This window comes from Salvelinus fontinalis, chromosome 13 (assembly GCF_029448725.1).
Source record: "Salvelinus fontinalis isolate EN_2023a chromosome 13, ASM2944872v1, whole genome shotgun sequence".
NCBI lineage: Eukaryota > Metazoa > Chordata > Actinopteri > Salmoniformes > Salmonidae > Salvelinus > Salvelinus fontinalis.
Genome location: NC_074677.1, coordinates 14,218,662 through 14,236,922, shown reverse-complemented (window position 1 = coordinate 14,236,922; position 18,261 = coordinate 14,218,662). Strand labels below are relative to the sequence as shown.

Below are 18,261 nucleotides of genomic sequence, written 5' to 3'. Positions count from 1 at the left end.
CAGGAAGAATAAGTGCAGTGGATTCTGGTCATTGTAGATATTTAAAAAATGTTTTACAAATACGCAAATCTAAATTTTCAGGTGCTGGACAGATGAACATGTCAAAGAAAAAAAGCAATTTTTTGCAACTTTGGTATGCTTCGATAGGAAAATATTCAACCTAGTTTAGCGCAGAAAACGTGGTAATTAACTACAATGAAAAAAGGAATGTCTGCAACTGCTACTATGGTGATTTAATCAGGCGCACAATAAAAACAACATTTCGATCCGAGTTGGATTTTCGTCAGACTGGACGAATATCCAACTCTGAACCAAACGTCGTGATGATTTCTCTCTAGAGAAACGGCTTGTAGAGCTCACAAAAAAAACTAAATGCAAGTAATTCAACCAATATCGGTCAATTTGTTGTTTAATAATTATACAAAAAACTACATTTCAGTTCATCGCTCAGCACTACTTTATAGGGCAGGGGTATTCAAACTCTTACCCTACAAGGTTCCGCACCCTGCTGCTTTTCTGTTCTACTTGATCATTCATTTCACACAGTCCCTGATTAGAGGGGAACAATTAAAAAACACAGTGAAACTGGCTTCAAGGTCCAGAGTTGAGTTTAAGGGTTATATGGAAAGGGGGCCATTTGCGACACAACCATAGACATTGGTGAGGTGTACTTATAACACCCATTTCTGTCACCCTCACACAGAGTGTGATGGAGTGAGGGAACGCTTGATAATGGTTGTTAGTACAGGCGAAGTGCATCCTAACCTATGACCTATGTACTGCATGGACCTATGTGTGGTATGGCTCCAAATTTGTGTTGCGTTAGCTTTGACATAGATTCAAAGTAATGTGTACAATCCACACTCTTAAAAGAGTTTACCTGAAAGGTACTTCTTTTAATTTTTTAATTAATGTTTTACTAAAAGACTATTAGTACTAGCCTACCCATCGAAGTGGTCCATTTGTATGCTTTGGGTTATTTCTACCAATTTCTGTTATTTCTGTTTGTAATTACACAGTCATTTATTTCATTGTGAATCAATTATCCACATTCATTTTGACCAAACAAAAAAACAAAGCTTAGTTATTCACCCTGATAATTTACTGCTACCGCCCGCGGTGGCTACTCAAATGAGTTGGAAAAAAAAGAGACAAAACCCAGGGTGGAGAACTGTCCTGCTTAGAGTACTTCATCATTCAACTGAATTCCCCACCGTTTGTGAAACTTTAGAAGTCATGTATTCATGTACTTTCATCCCCCGCGGTTACATTTTATGAGCGTAGGGGAGAAAAAGGAGAGACGGACTACCAATGAACTGGAACTCTCCTCTCCAGCACATCTGATCCCGAAAATATGCATCTGGGAGTCCCCGACGGCAGACCTTGGGATCAGAAGACGACAGCTTTGTCCTCTCTGGTGACATACGCGGCCGGTGACGTCAAGCCACATTGAGCCATCATAAAAAGCGGTTTAAAAGCATTCTATGTACACGTCACCTTACCAGACAGTCCAGCCTCTTCAGCACACTATACTCAACAGATCAGGATGGCAACTCTGTCTCTGTGTTAACGGGCTCTTACTACTTTTTAATGGGTGTTTTGAACAGGGAGAAGGCTGTACTGATAACAGATTGCCAAATTAGTGTGCTGTTTAGGATGGTAAGATTTTGAGCACTATTAAATGTTATTATGACCGTTGGAGGCCAAATTAACAAAGGCAGAGGCTCTCAATGCCCCTCTTCACTGTAGATTTGGCATGAGCTCCAATTGCTACAGAAGTGGAACAACCAACCAGGCTCGGATGAGCAAGAGGGAAAATATTTGGAAAGATAATGATGCACTATGCCTGAAGGTGAACAAGCTATTTGGATAATGAGAAAAGCCAGTCGGCGGTCATCTCTAGTCATCTCTAGCCGATGTTGTCACCAGAGCAGTACACATACAATTAATAATGACTGGAAAATGTATTAATCCTCCAAAAAATAGAGCTAAAAACAAAACATTAAAAAAATGACAAAACATAGGTCTTTGATGGGGGAGAACCTGTCATATCATCTAAACCATCTTACAGGGCTTCCTGTATTTTACACAGGCAGCCTTATACATCTGAGTGCTGATGTAAAAATAAAATAGAAAAGTTAAGTCCTTTATGACTCACAAAGGAAGGCGAGTGCTTCTGTGGTTGACTTTTCCCAAAGGAAGGCGAGTGCTTCTGTGGTTGACTTTTCCCAAAGGAAGGCGAGTGCTTCTGTGGTTGACTTTTCACAAAGGAAGGCGAGTGCTTCTGTGGTTGACTTTTCCCACATGACCTTTGCGAGGCAATCGGAGGCAACAACAGAAAGGTGAAATAATGAGCTGTAAATGCCGTGTTTGGCCCCATGATGGAGGCAGACCTGTCAAGGCCCCATGATTAGCTCCAGATGGGTGGGGGTTTTATTTTGTATTTTGTGCCCTGCAGCCATCCGATGGACTCACATTTTTGCCAACCACCCACTGGAGAGAGGTCAAGAGGTCAAGTGTAGGGCACAGGGAGGCTGTAAGAGGCAGCCCCCGGTCAGCATCCAGTGTCTGGTGCCTTCATTTTGGCTTGAGTGTCTCATTTATCACACACTTACACAGGAGACGGACAGAAAGACAGACTCATATCCCACTTGTCTGTATCCCTGTCATGACACAAAATGCTTGGTGTAACAGTCAAACGGTCTCTTGTCGTTTGCAGGTGGAGTCTCCACTCGCCGTGGAGGCCATGTTGGGAGAGACGTCGTTTTCCGTCACCGATGAGAAAGTCTCCATCTTGGAACTTCGCGTCCACGCCATCTCTGGACTTTCTTTGTCACTACAGCCCAGCCCTGGCAACAGTCACACTATGGTCGCCAAGGCAACTGGCCTGCAGACACTTGCTGCACCAAAGCAGGTACTGTATACTAATATATATGATGATACATGTAGAGGGCATTGAGTTTGTGTGGATGTCAGCTTTGAGTATATAAAACATTAAGAACCCCTGCTCTTTCCATGACATAGACTGACCAGGTGAAACCATATCAAAGCTATGATCTCTTATTGATGTCACTTGTTAAATATACTTCAATCAGTATAGATGAAGGGGAAGAGACAGGTTAAAGAAGGATTTGTAAGCCTTGAGACAATTGAGACATGTATTGGGTATGTATGCCATTCAGAGGTTGAATGGGCAAGTAAAAAAATGTAAGAGCCTTTGAATAGGGTTTGGTAGTGTGCCAGGAGAACCGGTTTGTGTCAAGAACTGCAATGATGCTGGGTTTTTCACGCTCAACAGTTTCCCGTATGTATCAAGAATGGTCCACCACCCAAAGGACATTCAGACAACTTGACACAACTGTGGGAAGCATTGGAGTCAACATGGGCCAGCATTCCTGTGGAACGCTTTCGACACCTTGTAGAGTCCATGCCACGACTAATTGAGGCTGTTCCCAATATTAGGAAGGTGTTCCTAATGTTTAGTATACTCAGTGAATGTTTATAGACGTAAGCAACCTGTCATCATATTGTTTGGTACTCAGGTGAGTATAGATGAGTTCATTTTCACCAAGGTACCTATTGAGCTTGGTGTCTTTTGATCTTGTTAATAGAACACCACAGCAACTGTATAACTCATAGAACATAAAGCTCTTCTTAAATGTACAGACCTGATTCATGATGGCCTTCAAAGATACTCAATGACAAAATACATTTTCAGGTAAATAATAAAACATTGTCAAACCAGCCGCCTCATAGTACAGAAGGCATTGCCATGGTTACAGTGTCTGAATGTGCCAGGACATGCCTTCTCACACCTTTGGAGGAAGGTCACTCCAGCGAACATAACACTGTCGTGTTCTCTATCTCTATAATACTTCTTCTCATTGAAAGCCATTTAATACATGTTTTATCTAAATGGTGTGAAGAGGACATTCTATTCATTTCTATTCTCAAGGCATTGCAGCTGGAGCACCACAATTATTTGAAGTGGTGCTACAGCATGTCTTCATGAATATTCATTAATGAACAAAAATCATACAGTGCATTCAGAAACGATTCAGGCCCCTTCCCTTTTTTCACATTTTGTTACATTACAGCCTTATTCTAAAATGGATGAAATAAAAAATATCCTCATCAATCTACACACAATACACCATAATGACAAAGCAAAAACTGTTATTTTGAAATGTTAAAATTAAAAAACAGATGCTTTATTTACACCTATTCAGGCCCATTGCTATGAGACTGGAAATTGAGCTTGAGTGCATACTGTTTCCATTGATCATCCTTCAGATGTTACTATAACTTGTTGGTGTCCACCTATGTTAAATTCAATTGATTGGACATGATTTGGAAAGGCACACACCTGTCTATTTAAGGTCCCACAGTTTACAGTGCATGTCAGAGTAAAAACCAAGCCATGCGGTCAAAGGAATTGTCCGTAGAGCTCCGAGACACAATTGTGTTGAGGCACAGATCTGGGGAAGGGTACCAAATCATTTTTAAGCATTGAAAGTCCCCAAGAACACAGTGGCCTCCATAATTCTTAAATGGTAGAAGTTTGGAACCACCAAGAGCTGGCCGCCCAGCCAAACTGAGCAATCGGGGGAGAATGGCCTTGATAAAGGAGGTGACCAAGAACCCAATGGGCACTCTGACAGAGCTCCAGAGTTCCTCTGTGGAGATCGGAGAACCTTCCAGAAGGACAACCATCTCTGCAGCCCTCCACCAATCAGGTTTTTATGGTGGAGTGGCCAGACAGAAGCCACTCCTCAGTAAAAGGCACATGGCAGCCCAGTTGGAGTTTGCCAAAAGGCACCTAAAGCACTCTCAGACCATGAGAAACAAGATGCTCTGGTCTGATGAAACCAAGATTGAACTATTTGGCCTGAATGCCAAGCGTCACGTCTGGAGGAAACTTGGCACCATCCCTATGGTGAAGCATGGTGGTGGCAGCATCATGCTGTGGGGATGTTTTGCAGCGGCAGGGACTGGGAGACTAGTCAGGATTGAGGGAAAGATGAACGGAGAAAAGTACAGAGAGATCCTTAATGAAAACCTGCTCCAGGGTGTTCAGGAACTCAGTGTGGGGCACAGACAAGACAATGCAGGAGTGACTTCGGGACAAGTCTTTGAATGTCCTTGAGTGGCTCAGCCAGAGCTCAGACTTGAACCTGAACATCTCTGGAGAGACCTGAAATAGCTGTGCAGCAATGCTCCCCATCCAACCTGACAGAGCTTGAAAGGATCTACAGAGAAGAATGGGAGAAACTCCCCAAATACTGGTGTGCCAAGCTTGTAGCATGCTCAAGGCAGGTAATCGCTGCCAAAGTTGCTTCAACAAAGTACTGATTTAAAGGTTCTGAATACTTAAGTAAATATGATATTTCTGTTTTTTTTACCTCCTAATGAAGTCAGTTGTATAGAGAAGTTCCAGGAAAACAACGAATGTTAAGTTCAGGTTATTAAACTAAGCATACGGTACTGAGTACAGTGCATAACGTCATTTGCCTATTTAAAAACAAAGGAACAATTATGCAAGCCTTTACATACAGATCTGTGAAAGCTTAAGACAAAAGCAATTGCTTACAGAGACTGACATCTTAACAACCTCTATGTTGTTTAGGTGCAAACCTCTTAAGGATCGGACCCTTTTTTTTTTCAATTTTCGCCTAAAATGACATACCCAAATCTAACTGCTTGTAGCTCAGGACCTGATGGAAGGATATGCATATTCTTGATACCATTTGAAAGGAAACATTTTGAAGTTTGTGGAAATGTGAAATTAATGCAGGAGGATATAACACATTAGATCTGGTAAAAGATAATACAAAGAAAAAACATGTGTTTTCTATTATTACATGTTTTTCCCATCATCTTTGAAATGCAAGAGAAAGGCCATTATATCACTTAGGAGTCTAGGCGCAATTTAGATTTTGGCCACTAGATGGCAGCAGTGTATATGCAAAGTTTTAGACTGATCCAATGAACCATTGCTTTGTATCAATTCTTCCCAGATGTGCCTAATTGGTCAATTGATACATTTTCAAGTATATAGCTGTGCACTCTCCTCAAACAATAGCTACTGTAAATTGGACAGTGCAGTTAGATGAACAAGAATTTAAGTTTTCTGCCCATAAGACTTGTCTATGTCCTGGGAAATGTTCTTGTTACTTACAACGTCATGCTAATCACATTAGCGCACGTTAGCTCAACCGTCCCACAGGGGGACACCAATCCCGTAGAGGTTTTAATGCATGGGTGTCATTTTTTTATAGATACTATAGTTGGAAAAACAGTATTTCTTACAGGCATTACACCATAGGTGTTGATTTCCATAGGGAAACATTGGTAACACTGCATCCAACCCGCTAATATGAACCTAGAATTGAACATCTGTGGGAAGCAGCTCATGAATTTTCATGACATCACACACATCCAGAAAATGGACTGTTGACGCTCGCAGTGCTCATTCGCCTATTTGCCTTATTGCTGTGCTGCAGCCAAACAGCCCTCCAACACACAAGCCTGAAAAGAAATCTATTCGTTACAAAAAACTCCCAGGGAACGTCTCATCACACCAGCAAAAATACATCTTGTTTAATAAAAGTCAGAGGAATCGGCCTTATTTCCGGCATGTTTGAGTCTTGCAACTGGGGACTTCAGTTTCTCTAAATCCTCCCAAAGAATTGGGCACAGTCCTTCACCTTTTCCTGAGAAGCCAGATCGCACTGTGTTGTTTCACACTTAGGTCATTCATATTTCCCCACAATGAGAGAACATAGCCAGGTTTCAATGCCTTGGAAATTGGGGACGACAGCTATTGTTTCTCCACCAACTCTCTCTCTGCGCTGGCGGTGGCCAAACAAAACTAAACCGTCAGGGCCCGGCATTTAATTCCAATTTAATCTCACCTTCCGCTGCTTGGCCACCTTACATTTAATTAGCATAATGTATTGTCCTAAAGTGCTCTCTGAGGCTGGGCCATAAAAGGCAGCCAATCCCTCCGCCAATGGACCTCTCCGAGGGGTGCTCAGGTTATTTCACACCATTTGATTCTGTTTCACAGGAGAAACCTCACCCGCTGCGTCTGCTAAACGTCCCCTGTCTTACTCCATGAATGAATGAGAGCCATAAACTACAACTGAGAGAAGTGAATAAGCCACGGTCTCTTTCTATTAGCCCGGAATCCGCCCCATTTTTATTAGGTTATATGTGCATTTGAATTACATTTGTTTATTTCAACCATCCCGAGTGTGAACTGTGATCTCGTTTGCCAGGGCAGCTATTGTCATTTAGCATCTAAGAACAGAGAGGATGCACAAATCCTCCCTTCTATGAGTCAGCAATGCTTTGGCTGTCTAAGTCACAGAGATCCTATTTAATTGTATGGTCTAATTTCCCTTCTGGGGAAATACTGTTAACCACAGTTAATCATGAGCGCTCCAAAGAGAACTTAATAAATAGGTAACAGTGATTGATTCATTATCCTATTGAGGAATTATAATTAGAACATTCCAGTCACCCTCCAGTATACTGAGTACTTTGTTTGCTTTGTGTCTAACCTTTTTAACATGTTGGTGTACTACTAGTGGCTTCATCAGGACAGGGTGTCATACTCAATGTATTATTTAAATCATCATCATTTAAATCATGTTTCAAAGGCCCCATTCATCTTGACAAGTGGAGATGACAGAGGCCCGTGTTCGAACAGGAATGTCATAGCAACCTTGAAGTTCAGTATCCTCCGCCTGAATCAAAGAAAAATATGTCTACACTCTCAAACAGAGCGTTCCAATCCAGACAGAATTTGGATAAATGCCTCTCCCGTTAGAATATGAAAAGACATCTCGGTTGGGGACTAAAAGTGCTCTGTCAGAAAAGCTCTTTTCTTTTGTCAGCCCTACAGAGCAGGTACGCTAGGCTGAGCTGAGAGGTATTGTTTTAGTAGGAGCCAAAGGAATGCTTCTGTCAAAAACCACCTCGTTACTTGGAGACATGGCCACCGAACATTGCCATTACTCTCATGAAGCCAGACTCAAGCTGTCAGGTAAAGTGCTGTGCAGTTGTGCAGCTCTGTCTGTTGTTTGTCTGCAGGACAACAGTTGCAAAACACCCACTCACCCCTCCTTTCTTAGAGCGAGCTTTGTGTTCGCTGGCGTACACTACTGAGACAGACCGCCTGTGTGTGTCTCGGTCTGTGCCGAGGCAGGGGGTGCCGATGTTTAGAGAGGCTTAGAAGATTTAGGGATCGAGCGAGTCAGAGTCTTCAAAGGCAGGAATTGGACTCACATATATTCACATCATACATCATACGTAGAGGAGTGAAAGAGCGTCTGTTTGAACCATCGAAATTATCAGTTTTCGAAGAAACAACTATATCAACCAATGTTTGTAATTTCTAAACACGAATCATGTAGTTTGATTTGCAGTATATTGTTATTTGGTAAATCTGTTTGTTTCTTCAAAACATTAAAAAGGTGTCTCTCTCTAGCCTTCCAGGAAAGTTTGTCCATGGGGTTACTATATGAATAATTAATCTGTGAAATAGCAAAAATGGCATTTGAAAGCTGCATTTACCTAACAAAAATACTAAAAACACCCTTTTCCTGTTGTTGTTATCACAGGAGGCCAGCTTGTCCATCTGGCTTTACTACAGCGACAGCACCGCATCGCCTCTGACCTTCTTCGACCCCAAGGACTACAACCTCAACGCTTCCACACTGGACGACAAGGTGGTGTCCATATCCCAGGAGCCTCAGCACCGCTGGCCGGTGGTTGTGGCGGAGGGCGAGGGCTCCGGGGAGATGGTGCGTATGGAGATGACCATCTGCGAGGCCTGTCAGAAGACCAAGCGCAAGAGCGTCATCGCTTCGGCCCCTGTGTACGTGAAAGTCCGCTTCGGCCCGGAGGAAGACTCCGAGGAAGAAATGGAAAGCGAGATCGAAATCGAGCCAGCCCGTGTCACCAGGCGGCCGGTGGAGGACTCCAACCTCGGCGACAGAGGCTTCGAGCCGTCCAACGAGCAGCCGGCGAGCGTTCCCATCGACTACACCAACTTCCCGACCATCAGCAACCAGGAGAGGCCCACCGAGGGAGAGGAAGAAGAGGAAGATGATGATTTCATCCATGCGCCCCGCAGCATGACCGACCTGGAGATCGGCATGTACGCCCTCCTGGGCGTCTTCTGCCTTGCCATCCTGGTCTTCCTCATCAACTGCATTGTGTTTGTCCTCAAGTACCGCCACAAGAGAATCCCCCCTGAGGGCCAGGCCAACATGGACCATTCCCACCACTGGGTTTTTTTAGGGAACGGACAGCCCTTGAGGGCCCAGAGTGAGCTTTCACCCCAGACAGTGGAGAGCCCCATTAACCCCCTGGAAGGGGTACAGACTTGTTGCCATGGTGACCACCACAGCAGCGGCAGCTCCCAGACAAGCGTTCAGAGCCAGGTCCACGGGAGGGGCGACGGCAGCTCTGGGGGCTCCACCAAGGAGCATGGCGAGGAGGCCAGCTCGCCAACCTCCAAGCGCAAGCGCGTCAAGTTCACCACCTTCACCACGCTCCCCACAGAAGACATGCCCTACAACTCCATCCCCATTGCAGATGAAGAGGACATTCAGTGGGTCTGCCAGGACATGGGTTTCCAGGACCCAGAGGAACTTCATGATTACATGCGCAGGATAAAGGAAATAGCCTGAAGGGGCGGCTGTTAAGAAGCACCCTCCTTACAGCTTTCAAAAAATACTTTCCTTTCTATTTTTCTCTTTTTTCACTTTAGTGAGAGAGAACTTTTCACAAACAAAAAGCAAGGCCAACTACACTTCTGTTTTTGTTCGTTTTCTTTTCCTTTGCACAGTGCCGTTTCCCGTACACACTTTTTGGAAGTCGTAAAAAAATTGGAAAGCCAAAGCGTAGACAAGAATTTTAAACGCTAGAGAAATGGCTATGTATGGATGTCCCTTCTACAGAGGTAGAGGAGTACACTCTCAAATGGACTTATAAGCTTCAGTCGTGAGCACGGTTCCGCAGGATGGATTTTAAGTGCTCCGTCACTCCTACTGGAGGTTAGTTAGCGAGCGTGATACGGACAGGAGTGTTTTTAGTAGGATGGGTTGGGTCTTGGCTCTGTGTTTGTCGGGTTGTCCCAACACCAAGTACCTTCTCCAACAAAGAGGCCTTCGATGTGCAGATTACATTTTCAGAGAAACAGCTTTTGGGATGCAACACGGAACAACCTGATGGACAACCAATTGTCAAAGACGCTCATTAAAAACAATGTAACCAATTAATTTTATTTTGCCAGAGTAGGGAAGCATTCGTCAATGGCAGAACCTCCTTCATTGTTCTTGGTACAGCACATGCTATGATTTCATTCAATATCATTACTGTACATTTTGCTACATTTCATACAAATTCCAAGCCAGTGCCCTAATACTGGTTTCATCACTTTCCTGATTAAGTCTAATGCCTTAGAATGGGTTATAGAATGGGTTTCACTGATCACAACTGATTTTAATGCTGACACCCTGTTTTCACACTTTGGGTTAGGGGCCAGTGCGGAGGGCAATTATCCAAAACGCTACAACTTGTCAAAGGTTTAGTTATATTGGGAAATACTAAAGCTTGTACGTATATTGTGAAGTAAACGATCTTCGACATTCTTTGCATGAAAGGAGATACTGAGGCACAATCAGCATTTTTCCAAATTTGTAAATGTTTGTATTGTAATTATCTAATTATACCTAGACAATACTAAAGGACATATGTTGTATCATGCATTACATGCATGCCGTGCCAGACCTGCATAGTACAGCCCTCCCTCGTATGTACATACCATGACCAGCTGAGTTCCTCTTCAGCAGCAACATTACATTGAACTAGTTAGTCATGCAGAGATAGAGAAGGGGGAACGTGTTGGCCCATCACTGTAAGCATAGTGTTTCCTCTGCAGTTTTTACTAAGATGTCCCACTGTACACCTGAGAATTACAATGGAAAAACTCGCATCCCACCAAAATATTTTGCAGCAGAAATCGTTCCATTTTATTTTTTATTTTTAAACACAGTGACCTCGTGTAATCATGCTCCCCATTGAACACCAACGATTTTGTACCGAGTCACGATATTAATTTCCAATCAATCTAAACAGAGAATGAGAAGTACTATGTTTGGTCCAAAATATGTCCGTAATAAAGCATAGATGCTGGTCATGACCGTCACAGAAGCCAAGCGCACTGGTGCTGACGCATTGGGCTATTGTTATGGTGGTGACGCCTTTTAAGTTTCTCAGGACTGTCTGTGTTTGATGAAATCTTAAATGTAATACTAGGAGTTTTGGTTAGTGAACCTGCACAAAATAGAATGACTGCAAATGATGAATGCAATGGGATTCCATGTATAGGTTTGGTTATGTAGAAGTGTTGGCTAGCTAGAGTGTGATGAATTTTAAAGCACTGGGTGGGATGATGACTGATTCTTTGAAGATCATGTTGTTTCGTACTGATCTGAAGATCTGCCAAGTTTTTTTCAAGAGTAATGAAAAATAAACAGGATGGAAAACTGTTCAATCAGTTTTTAATTCACCTTTATTTGTGTGCTCTAAGTAGGGTGTGGATTTGCTGTGTTTTTGTTAATCATATGATGTGCAATATGACCACAATGGAAGAACAAATGTCACCCAACCTCTCAATTTGAGTTATGAATAAATTCCAATCAATTAATTTCCACAAAAAACATCAACCTAGATGGCTGACATTTTGTCACCTGCTATTAAGTATTTTTTTTTGCTATTCAGTTAATTTGATTTACAGCATACCTTGTGATGTGCATTCCAAGTGGTTTCATTGAATAATGACCTAATTACACAATGTGATTAAATCTCAATCAAGCCCTATTAACATCTAAAGGTAAATGGTCTTCAAAATCAAAGACAACAATTCTTGCCCTCGCTTCAAACCCACGCTTTTACAAAGAAACCGGTTGAGGAAATGAACTGTTGGTTACAGCCAGACTTTTTTTCTTTCTTTTTTTTTTAACCCCCATTTTAAACGATGGTGTCTCAGGATGAATGTATTGATTCTCTACTGTACTTTGATCATCAGATGGGTATTTTGTCTCATGTATTACTATGGTCAACCCAAATCATTACCACTGCTTAACAACGGTGGATTAAGTTTCTAATAGCAGCTTTTTAACATTCTTTCTTTTTTTATAGTTCTGACTTTCCAATTTGATTATTCTTTCAGAGATCATAACAAAATGTCTATTAAAAACATTTTATGGCTTCTGAGAATTTTTTTATGTTTCCTTTCTCAATGTATATATGTATATGCTAAACCATTTTTGTAATGTGACTTTGGTGAAGGTGTGCATACTTCTGTGTACATCCTGTGTTTCTTCTGCAAGCTGCTGCTAGAGACTTTCTCACATGTGGATGAATACTTTTGAAGTGTACCCCCAGGTGGAGACATGGTGACCGTATGCCAGCTCACTGACGATACTATGTTCATGTACAGAGCACTGTTCAATTTCCTGTATTCTCCAGAAAAATAAAACCCTTGTATTTCCCCCTTATATGTAAAGTACTAAAGAAAATACAATACATAAAAATCATGTGTCCTTTCTACTCATCATTATAGCACTGTCAGAAAAAAGTGTAATTGGGTTACATACTGTGTATGTGTTCTAATTTATTATAATTTATGGATGTATGCAGTTCCTTATCATTCAGTTTATCAGAAATAAGGAAGCCTAAATCTTCTGTCTGCAAGATTGGGACAAATTATAGTTGGGAGAAGTTAAATCAAAGATAGTACATTTAGTGAGATACCACAGTTGGGCTTCTCCACATTGAGAAAAGTGTCCTCTGTTCTGGTCCGACTAAATGGGCGTGTCCTCTCGTGCCTGACTAACGGTCACCATAGAACTAGACAGGTAAAGTCCTGCACTGACCTAATACAAAGTTGTTTTTCCTCCAGTTTGGTAAATTGAAGGGGGAAAGATGTGGGGTATTGAACTGCTCAGAACCCTTTCAACTTAGATCAAATTCAGTTCTAGTCTACTGTTGCCTCACCCCCACAAATCTGACAGGTTTCATCTAATGTCTCTGGTTAAATGGATCAGTACATGTAGGTAGGCACTCACTCTCTCCATTTATTGTACCTAGGGAGCCTAGGGTGGACCAGTCAAAGTACAGAGGTTAAATGGGAACCTGTGTGCCTGTCTGTTCCTGGTCTCCTACTGTATACGAGATACTGTATCTAGAGAATGGGTCATTTAGCCAGCTGTCATTTAAGGCACGAGGACGGCTATATATCTGTTGGCCTCGGGGTAGGCTGACCTTAAGTCTTTCCAATTAGATCTGCCTGATGTATCTGTCCCAGTGTAACCAAAGACAAGGTCTTCATGCTATGAATCATTCGATACAGTAACATTGACGCGATGGATATTTAATGTGCCCATTTGGATGATGCTACAGTATATTGGTAGTAGAGGATAGGGTATATTTTGGAAAGCGCTATATGTGATCTAGACGTCATGAATACACTGCTGTCACTCAAGGGAAGCAATCTCATATATTTAATTCATAATAGTTTATCTAGGATAAACTGTAGGATAAGTCGAAGATGGAATAAACACACATGAATATGAAAGTGATGGCCATACAATCAAACAAACAATGTGCATACTATCAGTGATCTCTTGCAGAAACCGGCATGTACTGCACAAAACATACATACCCTGTCATGGCACTGACAACAGCAATGTTATGTTTAATTCATCATCGTTGAGGGATAAGCAGTTAATATAACAGGATAAGTAATGACTTTTAAAAACACTGATAGTAATACAGGAATAATAATTTTTATAATTATGAATGATTTTCATGTCATGTCCCTTTGAGACCAATATGTTATGTTGTCACAGGGCAACAATGCTGTAACGCCCTGGGTGTCGGGGGGTGCGAAGTCAGACGCAGGAACAGCAGAGCTTCAATATGTTGAGTCTTTAATGCCCAACTGGCAAACAAAATGTCCAACACGGACGTACTGGGTGTCATACACAACGGTCCAACGACACGAGAAACAAACCCAGTCCACAATAACAATATCCACTCCCGAAATCCCAAAAGCTACAATATAACAATCCCGCACAAAGAAGCCTACGGGCTGGCTGACTAATAAAGCCACACTAATTAACAACTAACTGAACACAGGTGATACAAATAAACAATTAAGGAGGGGGAGGAAAAAGAGTCAGTGGCAGCTAGTAGGCCGGTGACTACGACCGCCGAGCGCCACCCGAACGGGAAGGAGAGCCTGCCTCGGTTGGAGTCGTGACAAATGCTTTGTTTAAATGAATTAAGTTAAGGTAATGTGCGAACAGAAAATAACACTATGGGGCCAGTTTCCCAGCTAGTCCTGGACAAAAAATGTATTTCCATTGACCATGCTTTTCAGTCCAGGTGTAGGTTTGATCTGTGTCCAGGAAGCAGATCCTAAGTGTTGCTCATTATATGTGACCTCCATTTTATTTTTTAAGCACATTTGACAATACAGTTACTACAACCCAATATCCATACCGCTTGCACACTACATTGCTTCATTCTAAGTGGTCTGCTAGTGTGGCCATTGGAACAGAACCAGTGTCTCGATCCAAGATCATTTGTTTTGCTGCCATCATGAGTTGATGGAGAGTTATCTCCTATGTTAGTCTGGGAGGAAAGCTGTCTGTTTTCCTGCCCATGTATGACTCACACCTCCTGCATTCATTAACATTCAGCTTTATGTCAAAAATGAACTTAACACATTTATGAATAATTAACAAGGGGTGCTGCCTTAGTCTCCTCCATGCAAGTGAAAGGTTAACGTAATCACAGTCGCAAGGTAATGCCCGAAATATTGACTGAGGTTGTTCACAATATGCACATAGACTGTAAATAAGTGGTCGGTTCAGTCTTGCTCATTTAAATGCACAGGGGTGTATGTGAATATGAACAATCAACCAAGATAAAATATACAGAGATACTGTAGAGAAACTGTTTAGTCTGGAGCTGTTACCGAAAGGTGGTTTCTGTTCAGAGGTGGTAAGATGCATTTACCTTGCTGATGAGGTAGTTAAGAAATGGCCCCCATATCCGCATTTAGAAATCTGTCCAGAATGTAAGGTATGGTCTGCAGAAGAAACTCAATTTCAACTGCATTGTTTTTAAGGTGTGTATATTACAGGTATGATATACATTATTGCGGAGGCCAAAATGTATGTTTAATCAATACATCTAGGTTTATTATTAATTTAAGAACATACGCTCACATAGGCGCATAGCGTGAGAACAGAAATGGTATAGAATGTCAACAAATAGCATACGCGTTCCTAGTGTTTTCATGTATGTATGTATTGAAATCAATGGAATTTTGTTCTATATATCCCCATATTATAGACCGATGATTGTACTAGTCCTAATCTCGTTCCCAAGCTGGCTCTTCTCTCTGTCAAACCTTCTCTGTTGAATCTACTGTACATGCGGTAGCAAATGAGCTTGGGGACAAGGTTATACCAGTCCCCGTATTTCTGTAATTATGTGCATCTAAATGAAGAGGACTATTTTACATTTCTGTTTCCTTCTTACAAAACTGCCCATGTAGATTGAATGTGGCCGTGGCATTTACATAAGTGCTACTTACCCACCAGAAAATCAATTTATGGCAGGTGAATAGTGAAAAAAATTAACAGGGGGTTGGTTGTGCTGGACGGTGATAAAGAGTTTCAAATATATGTGTGCATACCTTCTAATAATTAAACCATGTAGGCTAACCTCCTGTGATGGATAGGGAAGTTTGTGCGAATGGAGAGTCGCTTGGAAATTATCGAGGGAGGGAAATTCTTTAAGCTGTTTGTCCCCCTCAACAGTAGCAATGGCTTGTGTGTGTGTCACGCCCTGACCTTAGAGAGCCTTTTTATGTCTCTATTTAGTTTGGTCAGGGTGTGATTTGAGGTGGGCATTCTATGTTTTGTTTTCTATGATTTTGTGTTTCTATGTTTTGGCCGGGTATGGTTCTCAATCAGGGACAGCTGTCTATCGTTGTCTCTGATTGGGAACCATACTTAGGTAGCCCTTTTTCCCTCCTTTCGTTGTGTGTAGTTGACTTTTGTTAGTGGCACTTAGCCCTGTAAGCTTCACGGTTGTTTTTTTCGTTTGTTGTTTTGTTGGCGTCATTTTTCTAAATAAAAGGATGATGTACGCTCACCACGCTGCGCTTTGGTCCACTTCCTTTGACGGCCATGACAGTGTGTGACCTTTCTCCATTGTGCATGCTATCTACAACTGAGGCTGACATACAATCAGATTTAAGTCTCTATCAAGGGATTACAGGTGGACTATTACATCAACCTGAGCCCCGAGGCAGCCAATATACAAGATCTCCAAATCATATTTAGGGTGCATCCTGTGTCACCTATTCCTTTAATCTTTTCATTCAAATGTATGTGGGTCATCTCATGTAGGCTGCATCATATTGGTTTGGGAGACTAGCTCCAATTTTTTTTCTGTTTTGCCACAGCTAGCTGTTATATAAAAGGATTAAACACCATGTTTTATATTACTGTAGGAATGCTTAACTTGGATCAAGTCCCCCCTGTCCATGTAATGTTATTCATGTGATCTTAAAGGTAAAAAACAGACCCTAAATCAGCAATCCTACTCTGCTAAGCTTGATACATAAGGCCCCTGAACTGTAGATTAGTCAGCTCAAGACTACACCAGCCAGGGGATATACTGTTGTATCTTTTCTTCCAGTATGCCAATAGGCATTGTGACTCTCGAGTCAAGGACTTGATAGATAGCCTAGATTTCCATCTGTGTGGCCTGGAAAGAGAACCGGTGAAAAGAAGCACACAAGCGAGTGTGGTAGCTAGCAACAGAGCGTCTGTCAAATCAACTGTCAAACATAATCCGTCAATGCTGTTATCACAACATCAATTTAGGTGAGTAATGTGTTTCTTGGTAAATGTGACACCTCATGTCATAATTGTTGTGAGACCACGATATAGAACCCATATGCTCTCCATTCCATAAGTTTGGCTGTCCAGCTGGAATGTGGCAAGTTTGTAAATGAATGCTGGAGCATATGTTGCAGGGATGTGCTGTGGACTGTGTGTAAGAATTAGATCAAACTGAACAAAAGGCTGTTATTTGTCTGCGGAGAGTGCAGTGTGTAGCCATACATTGTTAGGCATTGTCTCTGCAACACAGAAAGTATGTTTTAATGTACAGTCCTGGCCAAACATTTTGAGAATGACACAAATATTAATTTTCAAAGTCTGCTGCCTCAGTTTGTATGATGGCAATTTGCATATACCCCAGAATGTTATGAAGAGTGGTCAGATGAATTGCAATTAATTGCAAAGTCCCTCTTTGCCATGCAAATGAACTGAATCCCCCAAAAATATTTCCGCTGTATTTCAGCCCTGCCACAAAAGGACCAGCTGACATCATGTCAGTGATTCTCTCGTTAACACGGGTGTGAGTGTTGACGAGGACAAGGCTGGACATCAAATCAAATCAAGTTTATTTTAAATAGCCCTTCGTACATCAGCTAATATCTCGAAGTGCTGTACAGAAACCCAGCCTAAAACCCCAAACAGCAAGCAATGCAGGTGTAGAAGCACGGTGGCTAGGAAAAACTCCCTAGAAAGGCCAAAACCTAGCAAGAAACCTAGAGAGGAACCAGGCTATGAGGGGTGGCCAGTCCTCTTCTGGCTGTGCCGGGTGGAGATTATAACAGAACATGGGCAAGATGTTCAAAATGTTCATAAGTGACAAGCATGGTCAAATAATAATCATGAATAAATGTCATTTGGCTTTTCATAGCCGATCATTTAGAGTTGAAAACAGCAGGTCTGGGACAGGTAGGGGTTCCATAACCGCAGGCAGAACAGTTGAAACTGGAAGAGCAGCAAGGCCAGGTGGACTGGGGACAGCAAGGAGTCATCATGCCCGGTAGTCCTGACGTATGGTCCTAGGGCTCAGGTCCTTCGAGAGAGAGAAAGAAAGAGAGAAGGAGAGAATTAGAGAGAGGCAAGATTTTCAAAATGTTCATAAATGACAAGCATGGTCAAATAATAATCAGGAATAAATGTCAGTTGGCTTTTCAAAGCCGATCATTAAGAGTTGAAAGCAGCAGGTCTGGGACAGGTAGGGGTTCCATAACCGCAGGCAGAACAGTTGAAACTGGAACAGCAGCAAGGCCAGGTGGACTGG

General features: G+C 42.1%; 1 protein-coding gene across 2 annotated transcripts in view; it reads left to right on the top strand.

The window, feature by feature from the left end:
- The window catches only part of tmem132e (transmembrane protein 132E), a 351,395-nt gene extending 335,144 nt beyond the window's left edge, over positions 1–16,251 (top strand). For both annotated transcript variants that reach the window (XM_055941816.1, XM_055941815.1), the window contains exons 8-9: positions 2,720–2,914; positions 8,628–16,251. In XM_055941816.1, the coding sequence (XP_055797791.1) occupies positions 2,720–2,914; positions 8,628–9,701 (1,269 nt within the window). In that variant the 3' untranslated portion in view covers positions 9,702–16,251. The remainder of the gene's footprint in view (positions 1–2,719; positions 2,915–8,627) is intronic.
- The last annotated feature ends 2,010 nt before the right edge of the window (positions 16,252–18,261 follow it).